The following is a 26,493-nucleotide window of genomic DNA, read 5'->3' as shown; positions in this document are numbered from 1 at the left end:
TACATGCTAACAATAAGAATTAAGGTATGCTTATTCTGCTCTCGTAAAATTCACTTAATTTATAAAAAGGATTGTTTGCCAGCCAATTGTGCATCTTTAATTTGAACAGTTTTAGGGGTGTTTATTGGAGGTGTAGCGGTAACTTATTATACACCTTTTGCCCAACTGCTTCAAAACTGTTTAAAGATTTAGACAATCTTTGGTATTGAATATAGATCCGTCCATTGTTTCTGGTATTAATAGAGTAAACAGTATTTCTTAATTGATAACTATGCAGATTCTCCTTAGTGTTTAACAAAACAGAATATATGTACTGATTTATTACTGTCAGAATTTTATTATTTATGAATAAAGGCCTACAGTGTTCTAAATAAGGTGATTCCGTGATTATTCGCACGGCTTTTTTTTTGTAGCAGGATAATATCGTTATGTGCGCTGAATTTCCCCCTAGAAGAATACCATAAGACATGAGACTGTGAAAGAAAGAATATAATTCTGTCCTTAAATATATTTTTGGTACCGTATTAGCAAGGCTTCTCAGCAGATAGATCACTCTACACAGCTTATTGCTTACTTATTTGACATGAGGCTCCCATGTGAGTTTTGGATCTAAATGAACACCTAAAAATTTTATACTAGATGCGTTGAGAGTAGCTCCGTATTTCAAATTGAAATTGATTCTTTTTGTCTTATCTGAATTCAATACAAAGCCATTCACCCTGAACCAGAGAAATGATCGTTCCATCGTACTCTCCGTCTCTCGCCCTCAAGTAGGTATGATTATTTCAATAATAGTAATAATGACGCAGGTATGTTTCTAGCAAATAAGCTCCACTCTTTCAAAAAACTTTTCCTCTCCGGTGTACCTGTAAATCTACATGAGATAGAGCGCTCTACCTGATCTCAGATTGTAGAGCACAAAAATACGCCCAGAGGGATTTTTGATTATACATCTAAATGATAATAATCGGAAGATATTGTTGATCAAAAACTAAAATTCATCAAAATTGATTTTTTCTTCAAATTTTACTCATTTTTGAAAAATCATAACTCAGTACTCATTGGAGATAGAGAGCTCCGAATGATCTCATTCTATTTAGAATTTTATAATCTAGAAAAAAGACAAGAGCAAATTTTTCTGTCCGATTACGAGATTTGGCAGAAATAGCTGAAAACTGGAAAATAAGCTGAAAATACGAGGTTTTTGGGCCACTCTGTATCTAGCACAAGGAAATTTTGCATGAAGAAATTTGCTCTGGACTTCTCCTATGTACTTAAATAATATATTAAAAAATCAGAACTACAATATAAATTGCAAGCACACCCCGTTTTTTATGTCTATATTGACTGGACTATCAGTAGTTGTTTACTGCTCGTATCGTACTCATCAGGCAAATACTGGCAATAAGAAATGGCCGAAAACCTCCAAGATCGAGTGAAAAGTACGCGCTCCTCGCTAGATTATTAATATTGTCCACTTACAGCTTGTGACCAGTGGATATCATCAGAAGGTAAACTAGAACTTAATAACTAACTTAATAATAACAAGTTGTGAACTATTCCACTTCAAATACTTAAATATTACAAGAAATACGGAGCTACAGACTTGAGCACTCAAATTGCATGCAATAATTACAACAGTTTTCCCATTCATATTATCAGCTGAGGCTATTTGGAAACTATCACACAGACAAACCTTCATGCGCTGACATATAATTTCAGCTGGTTAATATACAACATAATTCACAACTTTTACATCAACAAATTGATACGGGTTGAGATCAATGTGTGGTTTTCGCCATTCATTTTCTCTTGGAACTCTGTATCGATATCATGCATCACATGACCACCTTCTCATTTGAATAAATGAATTTGGATTCATATGAGGGACGAAGATGTTGAAGCGCAGACTAATTTTTCATTTCAAATAGGATTCCCAATGAAACCTACTGTCAAATTATTCTATTAAAAATATATTCAGTTGCTTTTATAATTTCCACCAATTCTATAATTAAAAGTTACGTGTTTCAAAGATTACAATGCAGCAGGTCTTGAGCGAGTTCTCAAACCCAGGGGTTCACTAAATGTTCAATTTTTTCATGTTTCCTAGACATAAGGAGATTGCATTATTTTAAACACCAAATTTTTCCTGGTGTAAAGCACGGGTTACCTGATAGTTATATATTCATTATTTTCTGATAATGAACCGGTTGCACAAAAGCCTTTTAAATTTTCACCGTGATTAAATCCACGAGAACCACCAATCAGAGAAGCTTTCTATCAAAATAGCCTTCACTGATTAGTCCTTGTAGATTTAATCAAGATTCAAATTTGACAGGCTTTTGTGCAACCAGGCTTTAGTATGTTAATAGGGCTACTTAATTTTTCAATTATAGAAAATAATTACTACCCTTGAAATATTTCCTTTAAATTATACTGGACTAGTTTCGACATTTATGTCAGTCTCAAGTGTTCTTTTAAAAAAAAACATTTATTTGTGTTTAATTTGAAGTAATGGATGAATAATAGTAACTAACTAGTGCCCTTGAAATATTTCTTTTACATTATAAACGGCTAGTTTTGATATTTATGTCATTCTCAAAATGAATATTGTACTTTTTTATATCAAGTTCTAAATGTAAGTTCAAAACTACTCCGGTATAATTTGAAATGAATATTTCAAGGGCACTTGTTAGTTATTATTTATTCATATTAAACTCTATGGTTTACTTTATAAAAAAAAAAAAAACACTTGAGCCTGACATAAATTAATGTCGAAACTAGTCGTGTATAATTTAAAAGAAATATTTCTATGGTACTAGCACAGAATACAGCATTATAGTAGTTTTCTCTGGGACTTGTTATTTTCTATAATTCATAAATTAAACTCTATAGTTTACATAGTTCACTTTTACAATAATACTATGAAATTAATTATTTAATTTCTTTATGATCATTCATTTATTCACTCTACAAAAACATGTTACAAAGGTTTTATAACAATACAAAAATCCTTAATATGATAGAATGACAAGTGCTAAAAGTAGTAGTGTTCATATAAAAAGGTTTAAAAAGTGTACTTGTTTTTCTATAATAATTATATAAAAATCTATTAATTCTATTAATATTGTCAACTAGATAATAATCTTGATTTGATAATTTAATTGAAAACGACTCTATATTGTTGAAACCACTAATTCGGAATCAAGCTCGAGTTTGCTGGAGATTGATAATGGTGTAGAGACAGTATCTACTGCCTCTAGAGGCCTTTGTTATCTTATCAGTGAGACAAGATAGGGCCGGAGCTGTCTTGCTAGAGTCTGCCCGGGTTACTCCTTACTCCTAACTCGATTCAGTTCAGTAGAGAATTCGACTCGAGGCCGAAAGCAACGTTGCTCCGCTCCACCCTCTCCCCCCACTTGTAAGTATTTCAACAGCAACATATCATCGATTATTTGCCAATTTCACATGTATGCATATATATTCGTTAAAAAATAATACCATAGTACCCTTTTAAATAATTACAAAGGGGGGAATTTCTACCAAACAGTGAAACATTTGATTTGGAATGGAAAAGTACCAGAAAAGGCAAAGATTATGATGTACAAGATGTATTACGTACCCATCATATTATACGGAGCCGAGACATGGACGATGACGGAAAGAGAGTCGAATCCAGGCAGGAGAAATGAGGTTCCTCAGGGCAATAAAGGGGAAGACACGAAGAGACAGAGTTAGAAATGAGGATATAAGAAGAGAATTGAACATGGGGAGTATAAGGGAAAAGGTTGAAAGTATGAGACTACGCTGGTTTGGGCACATGAAGAGAATGAGAGAGGATCGGCTGCCAAGGAGAATGGAGGAGATGAGGATTGAAGGGAGGAGACCAAGAGGACGACCGCGACGACGATGGACAGACTCAGTGGCCAACGAAGTGGAGAAGAGAGGACACCGATGGCGGCAGGTGGAGGACGAGCGATGGTGGGAGGACCGAACAAGATGGAGAGGCATTGTAAACACCCAGACCCGGCACTAGCTGGAACGGGACCCGGATATGTAGTACCCTTTTTAAAACGTTTCAATATAACATAACAAAATAGATAACAAACATTTTTGGAAGCTTACTCCATTTTCAAGTTGGTAGCAATTGGTAGCGACTCAATATGATAAGATTAGATTACAATAATTTCATAATTAAGTTGAAACATCTACATTCAATTTTAAACTTGAACGGTATCAATAGTCTAATAATTGGCTTAGAATCAATATGATAAGATTAGATTACAATAGTCTTCATTATTATTAGCTTTAAACAAGTTAAATTTATAAACCATCCTGACAAACCTGTTTTAACGCCATTCAATGAACTATTCGTATAACTGAATACTTGATAAAATATAAATCCCATTTTCTTCGCACTTTAAATTCAATTGTCAATAATTATCATTTAAGGCTAACTGCAAATAGATGTGTCACATATCACACCAATATTGAATGTTTAAGGAAACAGTTGATCTATGTAAGTACTAAAAAATAATACACCTTATTCTGGACCACTCTAAGATTGGTAGAAAACTAAACTGGATTTACAGTAACTTTTTCTTCCATATCGATGTATGAGGCACGAGATTTCTGCTCAATCTACTGGTTGCAATGCCATTTCTTTTGATATATTTTTGAAAAGTGGACTCGCTTACAAATTTTGCTCATATTTTTTCTCTCTTTTTCCTTCCTACTCCCATTCTTTCATTCTTCGCTCCTCTTCCATATCCTTCCATTCCTTATTTTTATACCCTCTTCCAGCCTATTACATGGGAAACCATAGTTGGCTGGGTGATTTTCCTCCTCTCTTTCTTTTCAGTGCACCAAACCTTTAAGCCTGTTTTTGTATTTTATTAGAAATTATTTTATTTTTGTTTGTGTTGTATTGTATTTTGATTTATTTTGTATATCATCTGTTGAATGGAATAAAATTATTGATTGATTGATATCAATAATTGGTTTGCTTAGATTACAATTATCTCATAATTATCAGCTTCGAATAATTTAAATTAATGAACCATATTAACAAACTTATCTCAACCCATCTTAATGAACTACAGTATTATTGTTTTCAATCAATATTTATCAGTTTTGAATGAGTAAAATTAAATACCATCTTAATAAACTTGTGATAACGTATTTTAAGGCTGTGCAAAAGGCTAGAAAAAACTTTTTACTGGTGATATTTTTCAAAGTTCTTCGATTTGTTTACTTGCAAGCTATCAAAATAGAAAAGTTTTCTCAGGAAATTTTTTCGATCATTTCTTTATGAGATATGAGCCTCCAAAGCTCAAATATTTGGGACAGATCATTTCAAATTCGGTAAGAGATTCATGAAATTTTGATAATAAATTCTTCATAGTATTGTTGATTGAATAAAACAAAAATTTCCTGAGAATATCAATTTTTGAGAACGTTATTCCATTTACCAAAAATAACGAAATTTTATTTTCGGTAATTTTTTGTAAATTGCATAACTTTCTCAAAAGTTAATATTCTCAGGAAATTTTTGTTTTATTCAATTAACAATAACGTAAAGAATTTATCCTCAAAATTTCATTAATCTCTTACCAAATTTGAAATGAACAGTCCCAAATGTTTGAAATTTAGACGTTCATATCTCAAAAAGTACTGATTGGAAACACTTTTTTCTTGTGAAAACTTATTTATTTTGATAGCTTGATAGTATACAAATCGAAAAAGTTTGAAAAATATCACAAGTAAAAAGTTTTATTTTAGCGTTTTACACAGCCTCAATGAACTATTGTATTATTGTTTTCAATCAATATTTATCAGTTTTGAATGAGTAACTTTAAACCATCTTAATAAACCTGTGTTAACGCATTTTAATGATCTATTTGTTACATATCTCATCACTTGCAACATTAAAAAATCAAGTATGAAGAGAATAAATCATTATTTTATTTATTTTTTGTCATCATACCCATTGATATACATTATATTCTATTTCTCACTTTCAATATGAATAGCAAACTGAAGTGATAAATCTAGATAGTAAGTAATGTACGATAATATACGATTCTAATTTTCGAATTGTTCTGTTACTCGTCGCCAGCACACAAACCAATAAGGTTTTGCAGGTAATGCCAATTAATCAACAAAAAAAAATCTTTATTCAATGACAAGTACATTACAGAATAATAATAATAATAATAATAATCAAATATTGAATCTAACAAAAACGTGAAGCTTACAGTGAATGAATACAATACTGCGTGCTAAAGAATGAACTTTGTCTGCAAAGAGGAGCATATTTCATAATCGAAAATAAAATAAAAATTATATCATTATGTATATTATATTATATTATATCATTATATATTTTTGATTTGATTTGAAATCAATAATGGGTTTGTTTTTAAAGGTGGGTTGGGCCGAGGCCCTGGCCGGGGGAAGGTGGGGCGGAGCACTTCGGCAGAGCTGATGACTCGAAGCCTGGACCCGACGCTACTGGACAGCTGCACCATGCATGTACAGGACCAAGCCGACATCAGGGCCTGTCTGCAACAAGCTGGTAATCATTCACTTGATATTTTCACTGTTACATTATTATTTCAAATGTTCAATCTATTTATTACACAATTTTCACATGAAATCACATGATAGAGCAAAGCTCTAGTGATGTATGAAACGTCAACTTGATATAATTAATTGAAACAATGAAGAATGAATGAATAGATGAATGGATAATACATATTACACAATATTACATAATATCTAATGTATGAAACGTCAAGATTACATGATTATGTAATATGTATCATGTAATATGTTTTATCCATTCATCTGTTTATACATTCTTCATTGTTTCAATTTATATTGAAAAATTTAATTGCTTTTGTCCCTTTTATTTCCCAACTAGTGAGTTAAGATCAATATTTAAAGTGCACTCCCTAAAATTACGCAGATTTGTAAATGCTCTATTGCTATTATTTAACATTTTAAATCATGAAGTTCATATTCCATCATTCATAAATTTATTGAATTTCAATGTACCTTATGCTAGGCCTAGAAAAGATATATTGTTCAACATCCCTTTTGTGAGAACTACTCATCACTATAATTCGTATCTTATTAAAAGTATAAGATTATATAGTACTTTAAATGAACATATAGATCCGTTTTCGAACTCATTTAATGTTTTTTAGAAAAATCGTGGAATGAATTTTTATTGTACCTCGTTTGAGTCATGAAATGTTATGAGCTCTGGCTGAAACTCTTTTTGTTTTCTTCATCTTTATTATTAATTTTTATTATTATTTTAATTTTTGATTTACTTTTTATCTCATTTTCTTCTATAATTTGTCCCATAATATTTTTCATCTTTTAAGTTTTCTTTAATATGTAGTATGGTTATCTATTAATAAAAAAGGCTCTTCATAGTATTGTCTGTGAGCCTTTATTATATGTATATGTATATCAATAAATACGATATTAAGTTGACGTTTTATAGGAGCTAGCTATGGATTAGGATATGTATAGCATTAAGTTTCAGTGGAGATTTTTTTCAAAAAATTCCTCAATTTTATATGGGCAAATATTCAAGAGACTATATTTAAGGCTTTCTTTGAAACGATCATTGGTGGCACTGTCTTGAATTCTATGTGGCAAAGCATTGAAAATTTTCATTTCCAGGTAATATGGGCGCTATATAAATAGAACTAAGGACTTTTGCTACTGCAAATATTGACCGTAGAATTTAATGGCAGAAGGAAATTTGAAGAATGAAACTGTCCAAAAATAAATAATTATATGTTATATTTTTGTACTTTGTTTTTTTTTTCAGATTACGTCCTAAAGACTCCAGTCATGGAGTATAAGACAAGTCATGTTATTACATAATAATTCTAACACTAAGTAGTTCAACCTAGTTTAGGTTTGAAAGGAATTCTTGTACACTATAAAAAGCTCTATCAACTAAATATTTTTTCATTTGTTTTTTGAAAATCTTCAAATCATCATTACTTTTCAAGATTTGAGGTAGCTTGTTATAAAATTTCCTACCAATATAATCTGGTTTTTGTTCAAATAACCTACTATTGTGACCCATTATATGATAATCTGCTCTGTTTCGCGTATTATACTCATGAACATCTGAATTCTGGATCACACCACTCGTTTTCACATGCATTACAACTTCATATACATACAAAGATGGCAAAGTTAATAGACCAAGCTTTTTAAATAAAGGCCTACAAGAGTCTAACCTATTCACTTTCTCTATACATCTGAGTGCCTTCTTTTGAATCTTAAACACTCTGTCCATATTTTGTTGAGATGAATTACCCCATACTAAAATAGCATACCTAATATGAGATAGTATAAGTCCATGGTAAGCAGTTAACAGTAGTTTTTTATCATTCAGCCTAGCAAGCTGCCGCAGGACAAATACCCCAGATGATATCTTATTACATATCCTCTCAATGTAAGGATGCCATGTTAATTTCCTGTCCAATAAAATTCCCAAGAATGCTACTTTCTCTTCTTGGACTAATTCATTTTCCTCTACAAACACATTTATTTCTCTATCCTCTACTGAATTATATTTACTTTTGAATTGTAGGAATTGACATTTCTTACTATTTATTGTTAATTGCCTTTGCTTCAAGAATTGGACAATTGACTGTACTCCAGTAAAAGCATTTATTTCTAGACTATCTAATAAATAATTGTTAAAGATAAGCGATGTGTCATCAGCAAACAACAGAGCTCTGTGATCTTTTAACTCTTTTGGTAATTGGTTCACATACAACAGAAACAGTAAGGGACCCAGAATTGAGCCTTGAGGTACTCCAGCCTGGACCTCCAGTTTTTGAGATTTAATTTTTACTATTTCATTCCCATCCACCTTGGTAAGCTCAACACTGGTTTCTACCTATGAGATATGATTCAAACCATTTTAGTTCTACACCATTCACACCTACAGTTTTTAGTATTTCCAATAATATTCTATGGTTCACACAATCAAAAGCTTTGGATAAATCAAGAAATATTGCGGCTGCCTTCTCACCTGAATCTATTATATCTATTAGTCTTTCAACAGGGATACTATTGCAGTCTTAGTAGATTTCCCTTTCTGGAACCCATGCTGTTCATCACAGATGAATTTAATTTCTTCCAGGTGCATCAATAACCTATTTAAAACTACTCTTTCAAAAATTTTACTTATTACATTTAGAATACTAATGGGTCTATAATTTTCAACTCTTTCAGAATCACCGCTCTTGAAAATTGGCAAAATTTTTCCTTGTTTCAGATCATCAGGGAAAATACCCTGCTCTAGTGAAGTATTAAGGAGATGCAATAAAGGGTCCAGTAATTCATTTTCACATTCTTTTAAAATTTTGCTTGAGACCCCATCCAATCCTACTGTCTTTTTGTTATTCAAATTTTTTATTATTCTTGACAACTCATCTCTTGATAATGGATGAAATTTAAATACCTTTTCAATTGGCTCAGCATTTAATGTAGTTGTATTATAAGTATTAGTGTTCAGTGACTTTTGGAGATTATATGCAACCTGTTGATAATATTTATTGAAAAAGTTACAAATGTCTATACTATCATCCATATAATTTCCATGTTCATCGATTATCCTAGGGACATTAGTAACTGTATCTTTTTGAGCTGCTCTCCTATTTCTATTAATTACCTCCCAAACAGCAGAGTTAAAATTGGTACTAGTTGTTAATATTTCAGCTGTTTTCTTACACTTAGCTTTCCTCAATTCTTTTGCATAGTTTTTCTTTAGACATTTGTATTTGACTTCACTCGGAACATCCCTCACTAATTTAAATTCCTCATAAGCTTCCCTAACAATATTTCTTTGAGTAAGAATATCTCCTGTTATCCATTCATCTACTTTGTTTAATTTACTTTTTACTTTGACTTTTTTTATCGGACAGCATACACTAATGTGAAATCTTAGAGTATCAATGAATTGCTTATATTTGTAATTTAGGTTCAACTGTTATAAACATTACTCCAATTTTCTTGAAGCAGTTCCTGCTTCAAACAATTTATATTTCCTAGCTCATATTGCTGAATTTCTTTCACAAAAGTTTTTTTTCTGCTTGGATTCTGGCCCTGCAACTTAACATCTAAAATTTGATAGTTATGATCTGATAGATCTGAGCTACCTAACCTGACATTACAACCTGCTATATTTGTGAGGATATTATCAATAATTGTCTGTGAAGTTCGAGTTACTCTTGTATATTCGTGGACCTTAATTTCTAAATTATTCATATTAATAATATCTCCAATATCCTCTGTCATTTTATCCTGCCTGGCAAAATCGGTATTGAAATCTCCTACTACTATAACATTTGTGAAACGAGCGGTTGTAATTTCCAAAAGTGTATGGAGCAGCTCACAAAATTTTTGCCAGTCTTCATTTGGTGACCTATAGATACCTAACACTGCTACCTCAAATCGATCATCAATTTTTAACCTTAGTCCCGTCACCTCTAAATCCATCTCAACAGAAAATCTCTTAACAAAATCCAGTTCATAAGTTTGCGTATGTTTAGCATTGCTAGTGAATATACATACACCACCACTTCTATGAGCTATTCTACAAAATTCTGATCTCAGTGAATAGCCTGGAATCCTAACTTGATTTATTTCCTTTATTTTTAAGCCATGCTCTGTGAAAATAACAATGTCAGGATCCTCCTGTTTAAGAAATACTTCTAATCTGTCAATTTTGTTGCGAAGATACTGAATATTTTGATGATAAATACTAAAAACCTTACCATCTTGTGCTCCTCTATCTCTAGCATTTGTAGCTATTTCCCTTTCCCTGTTTTGAGCCAATTTACTAAAAAATCGTTATTTGTTTTTTTGACTGTTTTTAAACCAGAGGATTGCAAACGGCTTTCAATCAGCTCTGCCTATCTATTACAAAAGATTACTTTGCCAGATCGATTTAGATGCAACCCATGATTAGTGAAATTATGTCTTTTAAGCCTTTCATTTAGAAAACAAATCCCCAGTTGTTTAGAATTCTTATTTTTTAGGCTGTTGATTGTATTATGGATTGATTTGTTTGTCGAATTGATTGCTTCATTTAATTCTGGCCTATCAAACCTATTAGGAATAGTACTTATTATTAAGTACTATATATTTTGTTGCGATTCTTGAACTTGTATGTTTGGCGCTCTTTGTCAGTTAATATATTTTTATTCATCGCGAATAAATTGATTGATTTGTTGTTTCACAAAACAGCCCAACCCGCTATTCTTCACATTAATTTGTATGTGTGTTGTATTTTTTTTCATATCTTGTGAATTTTTTCTTGAGTTCTTGCTTATTATGTTATTGTAGCTTCATAAGAGTAGTCTATTAGGAGTATACTTTGTTAGTATTCCACTTTATGTTCTAGTGGGCTTGTTTAACGATCATCTGCTTGCTATTTTTATAGATATTGTATGATACAAAAGCTCTAGTACAGTAACACATTATCTGTATTTTTTCTAACCGTATATTCTATAGTGTAGTAGATAATAAATCAGGAAATAAAAATCTTAGTACCCTATATTGAGCATTTTCATTCACAACATGGTTCAACAAATTAATGTTATTTTAGTGAGTGAATCGCTATTATTTCATGATAAATAAGAGTAGCTCTCACCAAAAAGTTGATACAGATAATACCTATATGCTTATTATTGCTGTTAATCTTTATTTTTCACTTGTTCTGTACATTTTTAGAAGAAATAAAGGAAAATTTGTTTGGTTCTTTTTATCTGCTTATATATTTTTTATGGCAAATAACTTGCTTGATTGATTTGTTGTACCACAGAACTGAACCTAACCCGCTATTCTACTAATTAATTTGTATTTTAGGTGCTTTTTGTCTGTTTATAATATATTTTTATTTATAGTAATTAACTTGATTGTTGGACAGAACTGAGCCTGACACGCAGCCTGCACTGTCCCGAGCTGCTGTCTCGCAGCCTCATGCAGTCGAGCGTGCTGCTGGAGGGGGGAGGAGGGGGCACCTCTCTGCCCCCCATGAATGGACTGGGGGGCCTCCCCGGGGGAGCAGGAGCCCCCCTGCCCGCGGACACCACCCTGGTGCCGGTGCCCGAGTCGCTGGTCAGTCCATCGGTGGGACAAGCGCCCCCCGTACCTCCCACTCCGGCGCCCACCCCTGTCTGCGGTCCTCCTCCTCTCAACGGGGTGGGGGTGGGGGGTGACTCGATGGCCGCCGACAAGTTGATGACGATTCGATCGCGTGCGCAGGAGAAACGCGAGAAGCGCATGGATAGAGGTAGAGTACTGGTTTTTTGCTTTATTTTGTTCATGATTACTGTAGCTGTCTATAGTGAGGTCCACGTTATAATGGCAGTGTTTGATTAGCGATGGTATTGCTATCCTTGTCTATCATTCAACAAAGCCGATAGCGCTATCTCTTTCTCGCTTTGCTCTGTTGCCAGGCATCTTCGTCTTTTAACAATTTAGAATTAATAATCAATTAACAAAATATTTCATCTTAATTATGTGAATTCATTATGCAATTAATAAAAATATAATTTATTGCTTGATAAAATATAATTGGTTATTTTAAACGAGAATGAACAGTTAATATTACATCAAATAAACCTGTATCAGCTACTGTCTATTGAAGGCATTGACAAGACAACGTTTTTCTCCTATCTTTCTCCACTCTCCACAGTGTGTTCGATTGGACAGCACGTCTCGATGGAGGGTGGTCAACAGGGGGGTACCTCAGGGTTCAGTTTTGGGACCACTACTGTTTAGTTTGTGTATGTAAATGACGTAACTGACCGACTCAGACACTCCAGATATCATCTTTATGCAGACGACCTACAGATTTATAGACATTTCAAGACTGATAACTTTGGTGAAGCAGTTACTCTTATGAATGAGGACCTGACTGCTGTCTCACTCTGGACAGCACAACATGGATTGAAAATTAATGAATCAAAATCCAAAACAATCGTTATAGGTAATAGAAGACTTTTGAACCAACTTGACTTTAACCATGGACCTTTCATTGAAATTAACTCTCATAGACTGGATTATAGTGAAAACATTACAAACTTAGGACTTACATCTAACAGACATCTAGACTGGACTGAACAAGTGACAAAGACTTGCAACAGGGTCTTTGCAGGCATTCACTCACTGAAGAGAATTGGAGCTGTTATCCCTTACGGGAGAGAATAATGCTTGTGAAGACCTTGATATTTCCGCATTTCCATTATGGAGATGTGGTCATACAGGACATGACAGTGACTCTTTCTGAAAGACTGCAAAGGGCTCAGAACTACTGCGTGAGATTCGTCTTTGGCCTTGAAAGGGACGTTCACATAAGCCCTTACATCACTCAGATGGGTATTTTGAAGCTTCGAGACAGCAGAATTTATCATGTACTGATGCTCCTCCACAAGGTTCTGGCAACTGGGTCTCCTCTCTACTTGAGTCAGAAATTTCAATTCCTCGCAGGAATCAACAGAAGAGATACGAGGCATGGTGCGAGCCTGTTGAGCATTCCCATCCATCGCACTGTGACATATAATAGGTCGTTCTGTGTGACCGCTTGCAGACTGTGGAATAGCTTACCCGCATCTTTGAGGAGTGTGGAGAGGCGGACACTGTTCGGCGCGGAGGTCTTGGCGTGGCTGAGGGAGGGCGATCGGGGCATAGGATGAGGAGGTGTGTATGCGTGGTGTGTTTGCTTGTGTGGAAGGTGTGTGTTTGCGTGAAATTTTCTTGTTTCTTGCTTAAAAATTGAAAAAAAAATTCCTATAACTCTATTTTCTAACTTTTTTTTTATTTTCTTTCAGTCTAAAATATATTCTACTAAATTGAATGAAATTGTTTTTGTTTTTTTTTCAATTATTGATTTATATTGTATATATATTTATATATTTTTTTTCTATCATATTACTTATTATTATATTTAAGAGATTATTTCATTTTGTTTTGATGTAGATGCATTAGAATTGTATAGGAGGGTTAAGTGGGAGAGAGGGCCGGCTGCGCCCTAACTTCGCCCTCCAGGTTAAAATAAAGGCAGCCTATCTATCTATCTATCTATCTATCTATCTATCTATCTGTCATTATAACGTGAACCTCACTATAGTCTAAAGACTAGACTTAGCCAAAATTTATGAAAGAGAATGCTCGTTCGTCAATAACACTGGGTTCAAGTTACTTATTTTCAGTTGATAGAGTAATAATACTTTTATATTCTAATGCTACAAATTACACGTTCAAATTCATTTTTCACTTGTATTCTATTTTCATTATTATGTATATTCATTCTTATATCATCATCATCATCGTCATCTTCACTTCAGGGATTAGGTTTATCAATCAACCTGTTCCGGTACCCAACTTTTCCTTGGCCTTCCCACATCTCTTATGCCAGTAGGTCTATAGTTTTGGACTTCGTGGCATTCTTCCAGGTGGCATCCTATTCAAACCAGTTGCGAATATTTTGTATTATTCTTTCATGAAGAGGAGCAATCGCTAAAACGTATCTTATATCAGTATTTCTGATTTCATCAACTCTAGTGCAGCCAAATACACTCCTTAGAAACCTTATTTCTGCAGCTTGAACTCGACTATCTATTCTCCGAGTGTGAATCCAATTCTCACTTCCATATAGGAGAGTCGCAACCGCTATAGTATTATAGAACTTTATTCTCGTTTCTTGTCTGGTTTTATTCTTGAGGCTTCTATGGCTAGTGCCACATATTCATTCTTATTTCATTCATCTATTTATTTCTCTATTGGATTTTTTCTATTGAAAATTGATATAGATTCTATTATTTTGTTGAAAATAATAAATAAAGAAAGACGCATTCATGTACATTTTGATGTAAGTTTTGAATAAAGAGGTAGATTGATTGATTGATCACTAGCTGTTGGCACTCAAACTTCGGGTTTGCAGGCAGCGCCTAATGTGTTATTTTGATTGAGAAAGTTAGTTACTTTTTGTGTTGATTTAAGTATTATTATTTTGCTCAACTTTGTATTTAGGATTATTTATATTATCATGGCGAAATAAAATTTGATTTGATTTCATTTATTTATAATTTATTTCAGACTATGTGTAACCTTATCTAAATTTGGGAGAGGAATAGTACAAGATTACCTTATTTTTTCTCTTCCCATCATTTTTGATGATGTACTTGTTTTATGAATCAATAAAGAATAAAGAATGTGATGAAATAAATATTTTTTAATATATGACATTTTCTCCAAGAACAGCAAAATGCATTTATGCCTTTTACAGATTGATGATTCGTATAGTATCTACAAATTGTAACATATATGTATTTAGTAATAATCAGAGTGTGTAATTTTCTCTTTCTATTAGCCTAGTATAAAATTTTCAATAATCGTAGTTTGCTATGGAGTAAAAATTAAGAATAACTTTAATAATGAACTGCCAAACGCTAGTAATAATCTCTTATCAGTCATCACCCACACATACACACAGGGCTCATATTATGGTTATAAACGGAATCAACTGTCGAAAAACTCAGTTTTTGACTTGAATATTATTTTGAGAAACTATGTTGAAAAAGCTATCAATTGGTGCATAGTCAGTGGAGGCTTTCAATGAATATTACTAACCTCAAGTTGGAGGTTCAAGAGGATAGCACACATTTTCTTGTGGTATAAATTTGACAAATCCATACACCCCTTTTGTAGGAGGTCAGTGGATGAAATGAAATAGATTCTTACATTAATTCAAAGATTTCTCTGAACAAGGTTATAGAGTAAAAACATTCTATCATCAAGTCAAGTCCTTGACTAGTGCATATCTATAAATAATTCTAGTCACGATTCGCTCCGCTCCTGTTGGAATTGGAGCGGTCCTTGGAAGTCAGTTTGTTTTACAATAAGCGATTTACATTGGAGAAAAGCAACAATATGCAGTGGAGCCGCCGCCTCACAGCGATGCATTCTGATTGGCTCGCAATGAGTTCTGTGAAAAATTAAGTCTAAATAAAGTTGATCAATGTGGGTATAATAAATATCTAAATGTAGGCCTATGTGATATGTGGCGAAGCATTGTGAAAAATTGAAAACTATTATAAAAAATGTTTTAGAATTAATTGAGTTAAATTTAGAATTAATTGATTAAATTTTGAACTAAAAACACAATGTAGTCTTTTCTACTGAAATGCTCATGGTCGGTTATAAGTTTAGTTGAAAATAAAATTTGACACTAGTTGGCGATGATTTCCAAAACGTTTCTTGTAATTATTAACCATGTTTTCTTCTCTTCTATCATCTTTTTGTATTCAAAGCTATACCGATTTCAATCACCTTATGAATGCAGTTTTGCATTTTTTGTGTTTCAATAATCCATAAATCATTCACCTCATAGGTTGAGATTTTCTTAGTCATCTTACTATTCCAATTTTGTTGATTTTCCAGTAGACTTGGAAGAAGCCGCAATTCGCATACAGAAAGTATGGAGAGGTTACCAGACGAGAACACTCAACAGAAAAGTGCTTTCAGTGTATCAACACATTCAAACGCTCAGGACAAACCAGTACATCAAGTAAGTTGGAAATACTGATTAATTCAAATAAGTCAACACACTTTTTTGATGTATTTTAAACGACGTGCAGTCGATTATTTCAAGTAAATAAATAGATTCATTCACTTACTGACTGGAGTACTTTCGAACGGCAAGCGTTTATTTCCAACAGTGGCAATCGGAAAAGGTTCTCTTGGTTAGGAAGAATATGTGGGTAGAGTTTTATTAAATGGTCGAAAAGTTTGTTAAATTGGAAGCTTACTTGTTCATTTACTTTGAATCAAACAAAATTTTCGACTATGTAATAGAACTTAACCCACATGTTCTTCCTAACCTTGAAAACATTACATTTCTAATCGCCACTGATGAAAATGAACTCTTGCCGTTCGAAAGTAATTCAGTTAGTAGGTGAAAAAATTTGCTTATTTACTATTTTCTTATTTAAATTTAACTACGATTATATCTAGTTTCATTGACAAACCATTCATTTCAAGTTTACTTCTTTTGGTTCTTAAACTGAAAAAACCTATTTAAATGCAGTTCATTCATTGATGATTAATGCAGTTCTGAGAGCAGTACACATTATATAATTTGTTCATACGGTACTGTTAAAATCGATGAAGAAGTAATACTTTTACAAGCAAGATATGACAAAAGTCCTTTATCACGGAGTTGAGAGTACTTTTCATCCTAGGTGTACAAATAACTATTAGACTAGCTCAAAAGGCTTCGCTCTCTTTAGCCTCCTGCTAAAAGTTGAAATCTGATGAAACTTATTTTTTCAGGAAACTTTCAGCTGACATGGAAGCCACCAGAGCAGCCTTAGAAAACGAACATAAACTACAAATTTTACAAATGCAGACAATCAGTGCGTTATGGAATAAGGTAATACAATGTTTTTAATTGATTGAAATGTTTGATGATTTGAATCGTTAGAAAATTTGATTCTCAAATTAGAAATGTGCGATTTCCAAAGGAAATGACGAAATTAAAGTGCTCTTAGGACATATACTTGGATTATACTTTAATTTAGTGAGATTTAATAGAAACTGTGGGCATTTCTTTCACTCATAAATAATATCAATGGTCATAATTTAACTATTGCTGAGAGTTTAAAGAGAATATCAAAATAGGCACTTCCAAAAATAAAATAAAGCTGTGATTTTGTTTGCTGAGGATGATTCCCACATGAGCTCTAGGTTTGTGCATGGGTAATGAGACGAATGATGATGAGTCATGAGTGAACCTACAGCTTTAAGTGGGTTCCGAACAACTAGGATGCGATTTTAAGCTCATAAATGGTATTTAAAAGAGTTCGGCTCCAAATTTTTTTCTAATTCTGTGAGATTTAGTTATTTATGATATCTATTCTTGATTGAAGATTTATTTGTTTTTTTGAAGTGTCAATTTGTTATTTTAATAATAATAATAGGTGATTGTACCTTAGCCTACATTCTGATCTGTACTGTAGTATAAATTTGAGAAGGGACAGTTTTGGGCATGAGCCTGTTTTGTCTTCTCAAATAAGTGTAATAATTGTACATGACTGAATGAATAAATAAATAAATAAATTGGTCACTCTTACAATGAGAGTAGCAGGCGCATAGAGCTTATCTTATCGATAGCTTATCAATGGCGGCCACGATATCAAGTCGCCTCCCAAGCAAATAGAAGTGGTTTTCCAATGTTGCAGCCTCACCTTCCAATCTCATTAAATTCAAGCCAGAGGCTGTTTATTCAAGTTATTTTCAAAACTTATCAGTCACAAACTGGTATGTATATTTCCTTATTCAGTGTATATATTATCATGGTGAATCTTTATCAAGGTTAGAAAAAAAACTTTCATGATATTTTGTACCTTTTATTTCTGAATAATTTTGAAGATTCTTTTCAATTTAGATTCCCCAACTGTCGTACGTGACTACAGTTGTTGATAAGCTCTTTTAGTATTCAGTAATCAGTATTAAACAGTATTTTAACTTCAGTATTTCAACGGAAAACATTCTAAAAATAATTAGTTCCAGTATAGACACAAAACTTCTGTATTACTTCTGGGTAAGACACCAAACGTATCTGTATCTTATAGTAACATAATTCCAGTGTACTCAGTAAAATTTTTTGGGTATATTTATTCAAAGTAATCCAAAATGGAATCGGCATGTAGAGTAAACAATCCAATATGGCCCGCCGCAAAGTAGACTCACGTTAATCCACGAAAAGCAACCCACGCCGTGGGAAGTTTTGTAAACCATTTCTATAGAATTATTCATAATCAATCAGCTGACAAGTGGATTATTCATTGCATGTATTACACAGATGTCTAGAGAAACCTAGCAATGGTTTACAAAATATTCCACGGCGTGGGTTGCTTTTCGTGGTCTACTTTGCGGCGGGCCTTAGTCACCAGAGGTATTTTCATGTTAAGTAAGTTGAAAGAAAAAGTATCATTGAGATTATTTTTGAAAGTATATTTTAGCTATGCTCATTCTCATCTACTGTATGGCACTATATTATGGACAAATTGCAGTTATTCTGAATTCCATTTGCTTAAAAAAAGAATAATTAGAATGATAGATAGATAGATAGATAGATAGATATCCTGATAGATAGATAGATAGATATTCTGATAGATAGATAGATAGATATCCTGATAGATAGATAGATAGATATTACGTCTGGTTGGCCTCAACGGCGTCAGACAAGTCAAAGTGCTAGCAAAGGCGAGACACCAATAATTTTTCATGAAATTTATATCTAGTATATAATTACTATTTGTCTTTGACTATGATTTGTATTGTACCTTCTCTGACTTACTGTAAACCTTTGTTCATTAGATTGGGGATCATGAGCCTGCCTAGTATTTTCATATTTGATTGTCTGCTATTTGTCAAGTCAAACTTTAGTTTATTCTCCACTCATGAAAACATACTTTTATACAACACACGCAATAAATCAAATCTGAGGAACGAATACTTCTCTTACAGAGCAAGCCATATGAGTTTTATGACTTTTTCAATTAAATTATACAACCATTCACCACAAAATATTCGTGGCTTAACTGATAAGGAATTCAAAATGAAAATCAAGAAGTTTTTAATAAAAGTGTTTTTATAATGCGACTAAATATTTCAATAAATGTAATTTTGACCTGGATTGTATGTAATTGTTGATATTTTATTGCGAAGTGGTGTCTGTTATTTTGTCGACTATTTTCGACTTTGTAATATCTTGTATTATTACGTGGCCGATACAAATTGTAAAGTGTTCGTTCATCTGTGGCGATGAAATTATTTGAATTTGAATTTATCTTATAAATAAATATCTTTGTGTGAACATTTGTAGGTGGTGAGTCTGCAGCCTTACCCAAAAGAAGAGCCTGGTGGAGTTGGCGACGTCAAAGATTTGGCCGAAACTTGTTTGAGGTTGAATAATCAGGTGAGTCCTGCCAATCTTTAACATTTCAAATTATCTATTCAACCAGAAACTCATGTCTCACAGAGTTCACTCACCATCATCTATTGACTCATAATTATTATAAGTATTAAATACTTTCCATTACGAACTGCTTGTTAATACACACTTTCTCAATACTTCAAATACGACATAAATAAACAAAACAAATGAATAAATTTTGACATAACAGTAGACATTTTATGAATAATAGTTATTATATATGTTTCTACCGTCTTTGTTAGGGCTACTCTTAATTATCAAGAAAAAAATGACATCACTGTTAATAGTATTTCAAGTCACAAGGACGGGAAGGGCCCTTTTGCAGGCTAGAATGATGTTTCTAGTCGAGGCGTTAGCCGAGATTAGAATTTCATTCGAGCACTGCAAAAGACATTCTCGTCCAAGTAACTTATACTATTTTTTGCCATAATAATCTAGAAAATAATAATTTAATTTAATATAAATTTAATAATTTCCGAGAAACGGAAAACATTACCTGCTTGTACTGACATTACTACATGCATTCTATAAACATAACCTAGTTTACAAGTTAGTTTCGAATCAGGAATTTCTTGATTGTAGTTGACAAAACTCCACCTGGAGTGCTAAAAGGCGGTTTTCGTACCAGTTTTGCTGTTCCAAATTTGGAACCAGGAAACATACTCGACTGTAAAGAAAACATATGATTTTATTACAGTCTAGTATGCTGTAATGAGAATCATATGTCTATTTGTCCTACAATCAGCTGTTTACCGGCTTGATTTCATGGATGTAAAACAGCTGAAATTGAATGACTATGACAAAAATCTTTTAACATACATAAATAAGTCAATAATTCTCATTTCTCAAATACCTACATATACACATATTAAGTCTTCTATCCACGCACAAGCTTGAAACTCATGTGGGCATCACCCTCATAGAAAATAATATAGAAAGAAAAAATTGTATGCATACTTCCAGTAAATTTCAGGAGGTTATTGATTGTACACATGTGCTTTGATTTACATTGTTGAATGAATGATTATAAATATCCTGTACTATTTTTTTAGTCATGGAATAAAACAAATATAGTACCCTTTTTATATCATTAGTAATAGTGTCGAGTGACCTGGCTAGCTCAGGTCTGTTGTCAGAGTTTTCAGGTCGCACCTCTGACATGACTTAACGACTGCTTTTAGGTAGCCGGGACCGACGTATCTGAAACACGGTAGTGGACCGAGAAAAATATCTTGCCCGTGTCGGGATTCGAACCCGGGCCTCTGGTTTACAAAGCAACTCAACTAAGGCCACTAACTATTATTACGACTACGAGTAGGCCTAATTATTCAATCATAAAATAAAAATAATAAAGTAGGTACCTTTTTAATATCACACATTTTAATTTGTAATAACCAACACGAAAACTTTCTTATAATTTATTTATGGTTTTTTTTATTGTTTTAAGAAGTTTATGAGTTATTTTTTTTAAAGAAAATGTTGTCTTGCGATATGAAAGGGTACTATATTAGTTTTATTTTATGATTGAATAATTAGGCCTACTCTTAGATGCAGTGGTGCCACCAATGATGATGGTTGATTTGTTGGTTTGGCAGGTGCAACAACTGCAGGAATCGATGCAGGAGGTGTTGCGCTGTGTGAGCCCGGGAGGAGGCAACGTTGCCAACAACAGCAGCAGCAGTGTTGCCGCGTCCGGCTGCATCAGCACTCAGACTGAGATCGTGGCAGTTCACACGCCACAGGAGGGGGACACCTCCCGCTTCCCCTTCCAGCGGCCTTCTACACTGCCCCTCCCGCCCCACCAGCTCACCAACTATGCCGACACTCTGGTCGATGACGTCATCAAGACCACGGTCGCTCACAATAGTCAGGATGCCGCCGGATCCTAGAAGGATGGTAGGCTGCAAGCACAAGTCTCTCAATTTTTTACCTCATAGAATTAATTCAATTGGGAGAGTGAAAATTAATGTTTAAATCTGAGGATGTAATTGAAGTTGGGAGAAAAAGTGTTGAGTTTTTGTTAGAGGGTTAGTCATAGAGAAAAGATAGCACAAGAAAATATCCTACGGTATAAAGTGTTTATGTTCCAAATTTCAATATTAACTCAAGCCGATAGTCCGTCCCAGTAGTTATTTTTTGTGAAGCTATGTAACGCTGGTAGTCTCTCATACTGTGGCGTTTTTACACGTTCGCTCGGAGAAAACAGTAACTTTAGACAGTAGTCGGCTTGGGTTAACAAAAATCGGCTCAATTTTTTTTTAATTGAATTTAATTTATTTATTTGCCAAAAACAAAATTCAAAAACATATAAGCTATTGCACTTAACTAAAATACATACATAATAAAGGAACTGTTAATTTATTCGATGAGAAATTATATCCTTATTTTATCCTTAATATTCTAAATAATAATTATTAAATGAAGATTTGGAGCATAAACGACCTATACCATGGGTTATCTTCTTATGCTATCTTTTGTCTATGGTTAAGTTGGCTTAAATAATTGAAAAAGTAATGAATTTGTTGATGAAAGAGTTAGTGGACGTAGGAGATTCGCAGGGTTTTAGTTGTTTGTAATTAAGGGAAGAGCTTGTGTGGATCGTAGGAAATGAAACCAAAAAATTGTAACTATGCCTTGAATGCTATGCAATCTGAAATTCCACTTGATGTTAATAATAGAAGTTTTGAAATTGATAAACAGATGGGGATTTGCTATTAGATGGTTTGAGTTTAATTGAACTTGAAGAGCCGTTTGTATCGTTTAAACGGAATCTTAGCTTAAACCGATCAAATCATGTCTAGTTTCGTTTGCAATGTGATTAATTTTGGTATTAAACAACCAGCTGATTGAATTCAGTTTGTGCTTTCACTGTGCAGACGGCCCTTAATAAAATAAGTTGAGACTAGCTGATCAAATATTGGAGTTCCAAGATAGATAGTGTGGAAGCTTGGCTATCTCATACAAGTCGAATGTATTAAATGTGATATCGCTTTATCATTTAACGCCAGCAGTATTGCCTTATTAAATATATTCAGGCACATCAGTTTTCATGAGAGAGTCACGATTTCATTCAATCTGACAACGCTACTATTTGGTCGGCTGTAAGCTCAAGTCACAATTATTTTAACAATAGAATTAAAATATATAAATAAATAATATCACAGTCCTGGGTTAATATTAATTTAGATAGTAGTCATTGATGAGTCTCCCTGCTCTCACACGCTTCTCCATAGCATTCTTCTTCTTCGAGTCATAACCATAGAATACATTCAATTGGGACATTGAAGTTGTTGAATTTTAAGATATACTTGAAGTTCGTAAGAAAAGTTCGTGATATTCATATTCGAATATTAGATATATATTTATATTTACTGTAAAACTCCTAACCCAATTCGGTAGAAGAGTAACTTAAAAATATAGCAAGTCTCTTTCAATATTCTCATTACTACACAGTGTCCAAACTCATGATATTTCTCGGTTTATATAGACATTCTAGAAAAAAGGATTGAAATAAAGATAAAATTAATGTCGGTTGAACATTCAAATAATGACAAATCTAGCAGAGATGACAAAACACAAAGACATGCAACAAAACATTATTCTGAACTATCGCAAAGAACTGATGAGTTGGATTCCAGCAGAGGGAGCAATTATTCTGATAATTATTCCAAGTGATTCAAGGATGAATCTCATAAGAAGCATAGAAACATCTGTACTTGAAACTGACCGAAAAAGCCCTCAAGAATTAAAAGACGATGGTTATGCTGAAACTATGCAAGTTGAAGGACCAAGTAGTGAATTGGAGGACATAAATGAAGATGAAGAAGATATGTCTGAAACTATAAAGACTGATAGTTTAGGAGTAGTATTAATTCCACAAAAACTGCTCAAGGATTAGAAAAGAAACGGACTAAATCAGTTAAGAACTTCGAGAACACAAAATCCAAAAGTGAAACAACTAATAACAATAAAATTTGTTGAATTTGAATTTATATTGTGGAACCGATGAAAAAAGTCAAAAAGAAGGCCCGAACATGGATGTTCCTCAGGACATGAAAGTTACAAGTAAATCGGTTCATCGATGTAAAGTGCTGATGAGAAACATATAGAACTGGAAAAAAATGAATAAAAGCAATTCGAAAAAAGTAATACCTCGAAACATAGAGCTTCCGATAGATCTCACAAGCACCATAGTTCTTCAAATAGAAGCAGCCACCATATTAAGACAAATAGAGATGACCAAACGAATGTTGATTTATTGCTCAACGGCAAAAAGATATCATTAGTGGACTGGCAGCAAGAAATGCCGGTCCTTTAATTGAAACTGCATCTGCAACGTCCTCGAACAATAGTTCCTTCCTAGCAGCTCCGGGCCCACACCGTTGATTGCACAGGTCCCAGCTTGCTCGGTACCGGTCTTGCTACGACACACTTACATTCACAAGCTTCATGAATTGAACTGTCAACGGTTTCTCCGGAAAAAGTGAAAGAAACCGAAATAACGGCAGAACGAGAAATTGCCTAAGCGCAAAAGTTGCCTCATGCGTACCGAAATAGAGTGGCCAATTCGTCGCAAAAGATAAAAGAGAAATCCCAAGTGTATTGATAGGGATGCCTATTGAGAAGGTAAACGGAAATAGTCTAACCATGCTTCATTATACGTACGGGTGGCCGCTGTATGACTGTTTTTGAAATATAAATCATGACCGACCATTACAACACCGGTATTCCATTAGAAATCTCAGGTCTTCTCAGCTTTGCGAGAGTGAAAGTTATGTACAATGAAAGTAGTCGAAGACTCACCAAACCAAAGAAAACATTATTAATCTGCGGCAAGCAACTGACAGTAGATGAAAAAAGTACAGTATAGAAAAATACTGTATGTATTACATGGATAATAACCTAAGAATGAAAAAGCTTGGTGGCACCAGATAGTTCTACTGGGCTTGCTGTAATCAAAATGATCCGTCTGTGGTAGCTGAATTCCACACCAGAGGCAAGGTCAACTACGAACGAATGCCTGGTTTTGTTGAAATGTCGTCTTGCCTAGAACCGAAGTTTTTCCGGGCGATTTTGCCTTTTATTGCTCGATGTGCTACATAAATAGGACAATGAAGTGACGGGCGTGATGGTTTTCAATCAAGAGAGACAGATTGTCTAAGACACATACTACAAACCACCTCTTCAATTTTGAATTACTGCACTCGTATCTCAGGGGTTGAAGAGAAACAACAAACTAGTATGAGACAAACACTGAAATACGTTGAGAAAGACTTGATGAAAATGTTCAACGAGAGGACAATGCTCATCGGTCACGGCATCAGTAACGACTTGATGGCCTATGACGATCATACACACGAACATTGTGGCTACTTCATTGGTATTTAGGCCTACGCAAAGCAAATCTGATGAAGAAGCTGCGCGATCTCACGCTAGAGATTCGGACAGGACGATGCACCCTGCATAAGATGCGTTCACCGCTCTTCATCTTATTATTCACAACATCAAACACTACTGCAAAGTCTATAAACCAAGAAATATCATTAGATTAGATTCTGTGAAGCAATAAGAAGATTGAAAAACACTTACTACATTTCAAAATATTTTTCTATCGCATTATGTTGATGGGAATTAAACAGCAAATTTACATTCATATCTAATATCAACATATAAATTATCAATAAGTTTTCTCCTAGTTTTCATTCACTAATTGAAGTTGTTTGCTTTTTGTCCAAAAAATTGTCATATGAATTATTTTTTGCCAAATTAAGTTGAAAGTAGTTCAACGGTAAATAAATTTACCACCCTCTTTACACCTACCCAACATTCTTTTCATAAAATAACGTTAATCTTTTTTCTAGATCATCTAGCTGATTTCTACTTCTATTCACAAATCCCACCCCTATTTTCACAAGTTTCAACACTACTCACGAACTTCAAGTTTTTCTACAAATGAAATATCCAAATTAAATGTATTCTATTAATAAGATAATAATTGTGTCTTGTGCTTCAAGACGACCGACTGCTGACGTCAGCAATATCACATTGAATGCATTCAGTCAAATGTGTTCGCGTCAGTTCACAGTATCCAATCTTACGGTATTTCTTGGCTTGTAGACTTTACACCATCTTTGATTTTTTTAATCATAAGATCAAGAGCAGCCAGCGCATCTTATGCAGGGTGCACCGTCCTATCCAAAATCTCTAGCGTGAGATCGCGAAGCTTCTTTTGTATTCATCGGATTTGCTATGCGGAAATACCAATGAAGTATCCACAATGTTTGTGTGTATGATATTCAAGGCCTTTTAGTTATTACCAAAGCCAGGACCGATGAGGATTGTCCTCTCGTTGAATATTTTCATCAAGTTTTTCTGAATGAAAGACTTTTGCTCATACCATTTAGGTATTTCTCTTTATATCCCCATGAAACGTGTGCTGTAAT

At 33.7% G+C, this 26,493-nt stretch overlaps 1 protein-coding gene across 3 annotated transcripts in view; it reads left to right on the top strand.

Annotated features, from left to right (window-relative positions):
• Positions 1-24,025, top strand: part of LOC111056518 (centrosomal protein of 97 kDa) — a 63,480-nt gene extending 39,455 nt beyond the window's left edge. For 2 of the 3 annotated variants that reach the window (XM_039439041.1, XM_039439040.1), the window contains exons 6-11: positions 6,428-6,577; positions 11,975-12,340; positions 16,492-16,618; positions 17,383-17,482; positions 19,940-20,032; positions 21,646-24,025. In XM_039439041.1, coding sequence (XP_039294975.1) covers positions 6,428-6,577; positions 11,975-12,340; positions 16,492-16,618; positions 17,383-17,482; positions 19,940-20,032; positions 21,646-21,939 — 1,130 coding nt within the window. In that variant the 3' untranslated portion in view covers positions 21,940-24,025. The remainder of the gene's footprint in view (positions 1-6,427; positions 6,578-11,974; positions 12,341-16,491; positions 16,619-17,382; positions 17,483-19,939; positions 20,033-21,645) is intronic. The other variant, XM_039439042.1, reaches the window with a different exon arrangement.
• Positions 24,026-26,493: the final 2,468 nt, after the last annotated feature.

The sequence above is a fragment of the Nilaparvata lugens genome, chromosome 12 (assembly GCF_014356525.2).
Source record: "Nilaparvata lugens isolate BPH chromosome 12, ASM1435652v1, whole genome shotgun sequence".
NCBI lineage: Eukaryota > Metazoa > Arthropoda > Insecta > Hemiptera > Delphacidae > Nilaparvata > Nilaparvata lugens.
The sequence above is the reverse complement of the archived record's forward strand: the minus strand, read 5'-3'. Positions and strand labels throughout refer to the sequence as shown.